This window comes from Mustela nigripes, chromosome 4 (assembly GCF_022355385.1).
Source record: "Mustela nigripes isolate SB6536 chromosome 4, MUSNIG.SB6536, whole genome shotgun sequence".
Lineage (NCBI taxonomy): Eukaryota > Metazoa > Chordata > Mammalia > Carnivora > Mustelidae > Mustela > Mustela nigripes.
In genome coordinates this window covers 150,785,214-150,793,828 of record NC_081560.1, presented here as the reverse complement: position 1 = coordinate 150,793,828, position 8,615 = coordinate 150,785,214, and the positions used below count along the sequence as shown (strand labels likewise).

At 47.4% G+C, this 8,615-nt stretch overlaps 1 protein-coding gene across 1 annotated transcript; it reads right to left on the bottom strand.

The window, feature by feature from the left end:
* Positions 1-1,080: 1,080 nt before the first annotated feature.
* ZNF488 (zinc finger protein 488) lies at positions 1,081-8,605 on the bottom strand (the record flags this gene model as incomplete). Its single annotated transcript, XM_059397690.1, has 2 exons — positions 1,081-2,383; positions 8,490-8,605. Coding segments are annotated over 2 exons (1,248 nt in total), but the record flags the coding sequence as incomplete, so codon positions are not given.
* Between the last annotated feature and the right edge of the window lie 10 nt (positions 8,606-8,615).

Here is an 8,615-nt window from a genome sequence, read left to right as displayed (position 1 = left end):
TTCCTGAGAGCTAAGGGGTGTGTGGGTCTGAATTCACATATTTAGAATGTGAAAAACAATGGAGCGAGTGTTGGTTGAATTACTCGTCCCAATTCTTCATGCCCCTTCGGTAGGATTTCACATCTGCCCCCTCATCATGGCCTCACTGTGGTCATCACCCATTTACTTTGGGCCTGGCCATTGACTTGCTTCGGCTGAGAGGATGTACGTAGAAGTGACCCAAGGGATGCCGGGATGGCTCAGGCAATGGTCAAACGTCTGACTCTTGGTTTCGGCTCAGGTCTTGATCTCAGGGTCTTGAGATCCAGTCCTATGTCCGCCTCCATGCTGAGCATGGAACCTGTTTAAGATCCTATCTCTCTGCCCCTCCCTCCATACTCTTGAATTCTTTCTCTCTCTCAAAAAAAAAAAAAAAAAAAAAAAAAAGGAAAAAGTGACTCAAGCAGAGACTTGACGTGTGCTTCTGTATTTGGATTTTCCTTCTTGGGTTCTTGGCATAAACATGAGAGAAGTATTACCTGAGAAGCCCATCAGTACTAGAGTAAAACATATGAACTTAGAGATGATTTGTGACCTGGAGCCAAGCCTAGCCAAGACCAACTCAACCCTGCCAACCCATAGACCCTCAAGTGAGAAATAGATGCTTTAAGTTATTTGCCAGTGAAATTTTGTTATTTAACAATAGCTGACCGACCTGGACAATAATAAATATCATTTACTTAGTGATCACACTGCGCCAAGTGTTATGCAAGCTATTTCCACACATCTTCCCAAATAACCCTGACAACACCCCTAAGACACAGGTGTTCACCCTCTGCATTTACAGATAAGAATACTGGGGCTTTAACTCGGATAAAGCAATGTGTCCAAGGTCATAGCTAATATGTGAAAGCTTTGAATCCAGGTTTGTCTGCCTCCAAAGCCCAAACTTGCCTCCACATGGAACAAACAGAAAGGTGACAGGAGCAGGACCTCCATGTTGTGCCTCACAGTCCCGATGCCCTAGGTTTACAAAGCATATCATTTTATTGCATGACTTTATTTCGATCAAAACACATCAGAGCTGAGGATTCTCTTTTTCAAGGACTTCTCTTTTTCAAATGATGACCAAGCTGTTCGTCTACAAACTCAATGCAGATGGTCCTGCAGACAAGTCTGACCAGCCTTTCCAAAGGAAACACCCGTGAGCCATCTCTGGTTCCATGCCAAAGCCTAGAAGCTTCCCCTACAGGTTTGCTCCACGGACACTAACTAACTGTGAGAAGTCATGTGCCGAGACAGGTGGTGGCGCTCCCGGAAGTATTCATGGCAAATGGGACATGTGAGGGCTTCTTCTCTCAGCTTCTTAGAATGTAGGTCAGGCCTTGCGTGCTCCTTTTTGTGGTGGGACCGCATGTGAAAGACCAGGTCAGAGGTCAGGCGAAAGGACAGGTTGCACTTTGCGCACCAGTTCTGGGTGGACAGGCCCAGGGATGTGAACGTGGGTGGCAGCAGAGCCCAAGAGGCAGAGGAGGAGGACGATGAGGGCATGGGCATCTGGCCCATGGCATGCTTTTGCCACAGTGTAGGGGCACCCACTAAAGCACTCCAGACAGGAGCATTTTGTGGCAACATTTGCAGGTGCCAGAAATCACCTACCAAAAACTTAGAATTTGAAACTTGACCCCAACAAGGGACATCCACCGTGTTGATGAGTCCCAACAGCTCCCCAAGGACATCGGCCGGTCCGCCTGCCTGGAATATAGAGGTTGGCCCCGGTCTCCCTGTGGGACACCTGGCTGGTTTGCTGAAGGCACTTCTCTGTTCCCCTCGGGCTTCGCTGGGCCACACAGAGAAGACCTTGCTGCCAGCTGGATCCCTGGGGATATCCTGGGTCAGCTGCTGGGAATCACGCTGGCCTGCGGGGTTATCATGCTCCCTTTCCTTGGCCTGCACACCCACCAGCCTCTTGTTGAGCCGAGGCACCTCCGTGAAGGCGCTTTGCCCCTGTCCCCAGCATACCTTCTGCGACGTTGGCCTTCCCAGTCTGAGTCTGCCTGGGGTGGCTGATGGCACCAGTTCAGCACAAGCCTCATGCTGGCCCCCACTGCCTGGGGCAGCCTCAGAGTCCAGGTGGTTGGTTTTCTCCAGCAGCACTGGCTTGCAACCCTTGCCCTGGTCGGCTTCACTAAGCCGCCATCTGTTTTCAGCCGAAGAGCTCCACACAGCACCCTTCCCAGCAGCCATGTTCACCAGCAGGGTGTGAGCCGGCTGACGAAGGTAGAGGCCCCAACAGCTGTTGGTCTTCGGGGGTGCTGGTGTTCTGGAGGGCTTGGCCCAGGGAGGAGCCCTGAGACTGGAGAGCTCCCCTTGGCTGCACCAGCCACGCTTGGACCACAGGACTCTGCACAGAGAGGAAGCGACACCAGTGAGACATGCGCTCTTCATCTTTGTCTTGTGCATCCAAAGAAGCCTGATTGCTGCAGATGCAGCCGCTCACCCAGACTCAGAGCACTGTGCCACCTGCTTTCACCTCCAGGACTCCCTCAGGGAGGAAGGACCACACCACGGGCCCTGCCCCACAGGAACCAGGCTCAGCACTGCCCCTGCACCTGCCCGCATCCAGGCAGCAGCTACTGTGTTCGCACAGAACACAAGGTGTCAACCACCTGGGAGTTCTGACCCAGCTGACAAATCTAATGTGTTTATACCCTGATTTATGAAAAGCTTTCAATTTTTTAGAGCAGTCTTGCTGCTCAGTGTGTCCATTTTCCTTCCACACCATCAGACGTGGCAGGACACTGAGCACCTGGGAATGGAGTTCCTGCAGCACACGTGGCCAGAGGGTAAAGGCTGAACAATAAAATGCTCAGGCATGCCTGTGTGGGTCTGGGCCCTGACCCCACTCTTGGGGGACAGCCACCTCTTCTCCACCTGGCCCTGGCCCTGGAGCAAGCGTGGGTCTACCCTGTATCCACTCGCCAGAGTGCCCACACTTGGTTCTCCTCAGACATTAATCCATTTCCTTCTCCTCTGCTCACATTTCAACTGTCCTCTTGGGCCGGTCTGCTGGGCCTACTCAGGCAGACCAGCCTCCACTTTGCCCTGGAGGTGCTCAAGGCTTGGAGAAAAGTCATTCATGGCCATGAGGACGAGAGAGGACCATCAGCTCTGCTGGGGAGGCTTTCCTCCCTGCCCTTCCCTAATCAACTCCACCAGCCAGTTCTTGAAGCTAGAACACCCATCTTCAAGCTTCCCCCCCACTGTGAGCAGCACTGGCTGAACTAGACTCACATGCACACACACACACACACTCAAAGACACATACACTCAGAAAAACAAACACATATACACACGTATATACAAACACTCACCTGTACACACTCAGACATACACACATACACACACATACACTCGCACTTATATCGTCATACACACACACACACACACACACACACACATTCCCCCCAATACATCTCTCTTTCTCCCCCCAGATATGCCTCAGAAAACCCTCCAGATAACAATTTAGAATGACATGATATCTTTCCCAAGCCTGGACAGGCACCCATGCTACTGTCCTCCCATGTCCACCCATGCTACAGCGGGCTGGGCTGTACCCTGCACCCCTCTGCATACAGGCTCACTGGGCTGCCTTCTCAGCTTGGGCAACCTCAGCCAACCGCAGCCATGTAGACCCAATCATCAGAAATACCCAGAGTGCCCTGAGCCACAGACGTGACAACTCTGCTTTCAGCATTCAGATTTGAAACATGGGATCTTACTGCGGAATGAAATATTTACTGCCAGAGATGCTTCATCATGTAAACATAGCAGTGACTGTTTGTTGAGTATGTAGGTGAACACATGCCAGAGACAACAGAGGCTTCATACGCCTTATTGCATGGAATTTTCACCATAACCACATGAGGGAAGCTGCATGATTCAACCCAAGTGTATTCATCTCCAACCTGCCAAATGCCATATTGCTGAGTGCAGTGCTGCCTTCCAGCTTCCTGAGACCACTGTGGGTCTGATTTCTGTCAATCATTGTATTAGATATCCATCCGATTTCATTCTCCATCAATTTTATTATTCAAATCTTAATAATAATAATGGGACCAATAGGAGGAGGAGAAAGAAAAGGAGATAATATAAAATAATAATAATGATGATAATATTGAGGAGCAGAAGAAGAAGAAAAGGAGGAGACAAGGGTACTGAACTGGCTGGCTGGGGACCTTTGGCATGACCAAGCTCCCTGAGGGTCACCTCTCTCATGCATCAGCCTTGCTGGGCTAAGATTACTCAGCTAAGTACAAACCACGTCCTACAACACTGGCTGAGGCTCCATCTAACCGGTCTACTATGTGACATTGCCAGATAGAAGCCTCTCAACGAGAAAAATGATGTGTGTCTGACGTGGCCTGTCCCCAGTGAGCCTGTGCCAACTCCTGATGCTCATCTCTTCCTGTCAAATGGCTCACAGACCCTTTCCCAGGGTCAATATTGGACCCTGGGTCTCATCCAGCTCCAGGCTTCACGCACCTCTCCTGTGATCCACCTCCCAGATGACCTGTACAGAGACACGATGTCATCTCTGGGGTCATATCGTGCCCTGACCGTGAGTTCTGGGTCAGAAGACCACATGCACAGCTGCTCGTGCTGCCTTGCTGCTTCTTCCTTCTTCCTACGTGGACCTTCCAATGCCCTTTGTAACTGGAGGATGGTTCTCTGCCAGACGTTCAATCTATGCAGCTCTTGTTCTCCCTGCTCCCATGCAATAGTAAGGGACCCTTTGCTGTCCCTCCACTCTCCTCAATGGTCTCAGTTCATTCTGTGCTCTCACCTCCTGACACGATCTGCTCGTCCTCATCAGTCTGTTGTGTGTGTCTTGAGAAGGATTCTCTTGTCTTCCTTGGATTTTTTTCAGTCTGACCTTAGCAAGAAACCCCCTGAGCCACACAGACATCATTCAGTACCACACCATAGTCTTCCTATTGAAAGGACCTCATTTTGATCCCAGACTCTCCAACATTTCTGAGCCCTTAGATCACGGGTTTATAAGTGATCTTCTTTGAAACCTTTTGAATCTGAGCTCCCCAAGTTGACATGGTGTCTGACTATATCCATCCTTCCCTACCATACAGGATACTTCTCTCTCAGGCTCTCAACCTTCCTGGGCCACCAGTGAGGATTCCACTGATGAACACAAAAAGGGCTACATTCTTGGGAGATGAAGCTTCACCCACTTCACAATGTTACAAGCACATGTGTCCTTGTTTATTACCCATTTCCAGGGCACCAAGTGCAGACTCTGATCATTCTTTCACCTGGTCACATTCCATTCATGCTATGCCCAGGCCATCCCATGATCATCAAGCCACATATCACACAGAGGATAAGTGCATGGGCTTTCACGTCAGATGCGGCGACCAAACTCAACTCTGCTCTTACCAACCCGGTGACCACAGGCAAGGTGTTGATCCTCTCTCTGCCTATCTTCTCAACTAAAAAGACACTTTCTGAAAAAGGATCACCTTGGGGCCTACTTCATCAGGTGGTTGGTAAATATTAGATCGATTAAGGTATCGAAAGTGCTAAAGAGCCTGGTTCAATAAATGTTAGGTAGCATTAATTTATTCATTATTATCACACAAGTGCAAAGGGTAAGAGTCAACTTCCTGGCTGCCTTTCCTCTCCTCATGTGCTCCCAGGAGCCAGTACACAGTAGTGACCAGTGCACAGTGAACCAGTGCACAATGAGTGACCAAATGGCCTGCCTGTTTTCCTCCTTCCCCCTTCATTCATGTAAGAAAGAACTTTTAGTAAACAACTGGATGACCTCCTTTTCCTGAGGTATCTGGGGGTACTCTAGAACCTCAGTTAGCTGACCAGTCTTCAGCCTTTCCAAGCTGCATCTCACTTAAAAACTGGATCTTATTCAGTGATACCATTTATACCACCACCTATGTCTTCCTCTGCCTGCCTTCCTCTTTAGCTAAAACAAACAAGGCAGATAATATCTCCTGTGCTCTAATCCTTTGGTTTCCTTAGACCTTGGAGATGCTTCTCAGACCATTCTGGAAGGTGCCAGAGAATAATTATCTATCCACCTCTTCTACATATGAATTCTAACGTCCTGGGTTTTCCTGAAAGGGAAATACACATGCATCCTCCTAGCTCCAGAACCCTGAGAAAATTAAAAACTGGGGAGCTATCCAGGCTTTCCTGGAGGCTGGCTGATGATGCCACAGAGCTGGGAGAAAAGAGATCTTTCCAGCCAATCCCCACAGGCTCTACGTCCAGCTCTGCCTATACTCCTTCAGCAACAATGCCTGCTGTGTTCAAGCAAAACCAAATGCAGAATTCCCAGAATGTAGCCAGTCACCAGGCCCATAATATGTTCAACTGGAGTCCTAACACAGCTTGGCCATGTAGACCAATGCCACTGGCAACCTTCTGGGGAAAGTCTATAGCTTGTATATCAAACTGTTCATCCAGACTTTACCTGATGCCAATCATAGCATCATCATCTACTAGAATGGAGAGATACAGCCTACCAAAAGAAGGAAATGAAATTCAAAAGCATTGCAGCTCAACACATAACCTTGAAAAAATCTTTTTATTGTAATTATCTCTTTTTTAAAAAAATGAATGTTTAAAACAAGTAAATAAAACTTTATTTTTCTATTATGTTAGTCACCATACAGTATTACCTATTTTAAAGAAAAGTTGTCAATTCCTGGGTTTCTGAAAAAGAAATCTGCTAAGCAAAGCAGACATGATGGTTTTAAATCATTTGCAAAAGCATCCCTTCCATCCCACCTCTCCAGAGTTCTGATACATTGGAAGTCCACAGTACAATGACTTAAAAGTCAATTTGACTCTTCAGCACAGAAAACAACCCCCTGAATCAAAGTTCCATGCATATACTTAAGAATTTGTCCAATGTTCTTTGATTTAAAATGAAAAAATTCTTTCAATAAATACACTGCAATCCTCTTCCATCATGCTTCACTTTTGTTTGTGTGATTTATGGAAGGTCACATTTCCTTTCCCATAACAACTGAAAAGTCAAAGAAACTGAAATATCATTAAAATCATAATAAACCAAAAGGTAAAATTATTTTTTAAAAACCTGTGTTAGGTTAGCTTTAAAAACAAACATATATATATATATACATATATATATGTGTATATATATATAATTTTATATATATAGTGCATGTGTGTGTTTGAACATACAGCTATATGTTGTAAAAATAACATAAAACAATGAAATCACATCCCTCCAACAAAATCACATTTTTAACAAGAAGAAAAACATTGCTTTAATATACAATATTTCTACTTTATTCTCCCCAAATGAATCAGGTTTGTTTTTCTAGATTTCTTCACTTAGTATGTGTCTAAGACAATCTTTGATATTAAGATGAGGATACTTTCAACTGTGGTCCAACCTAATGTACACAAAAACATTAATCTTAAATGCCACAATAATTGCTATAAAATGCCTGCCTGATTCACCATAATTATGGAACTTAAATTCTGCACATCAGCAGCACTGACAAGTATCTATTTTAGAAACATACGGTTAATTTCATATTTTAACTATCAATGGTCTCACATGAAAAGCCCTGTCATCTCTATTGTCTTCCCACAAGTAAGCTCTGAATTCCACCCATCCCCTCCCTATCAACCTGGCCTTACACGATTTCCAAGGAAGGATGGTGTGGGTCCCAATGTCCCCTCAATGTTTCTGCATGATTTAGCTTCCTGGTGTGCTGTCTGTGCCTATTACTACAGGCAAATGTCAAGAAAACGATTCATTCAATGCCTTGTCTCTAAGAACTATTTTCTTCCAGCTCACCCTAAACCTCAGATATTTATAACTAGATCATTTATGTATTTTTCCCAAAACAGGCGCTGAATGCCCAAATGTTTGGATAGAGTCTGTTGGAGAAAGGATCTGGAACAGAGGCACCATTATTACCCTAGTGCCCAGCGCAAGCTCCAACTGAGTATAACAGAGCAACCCAGGATGAGAGGATGGGTGGATGGATAAATGGATGGATGAAAAGAACTGCAGCCTCAAAAGTCATCCTAGGAGAAAAAAAAAAAAAAAATCAAAAGACAAAATTCCTGGGGCGGTGGTGGGGGGGGGGTGGCGAAGACCAAGAGAGAGAAAGAAAAGAGAAGGGGTAGGACAGGGAAAGTAGGTAATGAAGAAGAGAAAGACAAGAAAAAGTGAGATAGACGACGGAGAAAAACAGGAAGAGACAAGGAGACAAAAGACAGAGGCAGAAGGCAGGGACTGGGGGGCACGGGGAGAAAAAGGGGGGGGGGGGCGCGCGCGGTGAAGGACGCTGGCGCCCAAGGGGAGGAAAAAGCCAGGCAGTCGAGGGCAGAACTGCTCACTATGCCCTGGGGAAAGGCCAGCAGAAGTGGGATGAAACGCACCCCCCACGTCCACTCGCAGCCCGTCCCGGGGGCAGGACGGCGCGTCTCACCTCGGCTTTTCCGCGGCGCTGGGCGCTGGAGAGGCGCTGGCAGCCGCGACCGCTTCCAGGTCGGACCGCACCACACGCGAGTGGGAACCTGGCGCGCGAACCCCGGGGGCCCGGCCGGACCCCGCC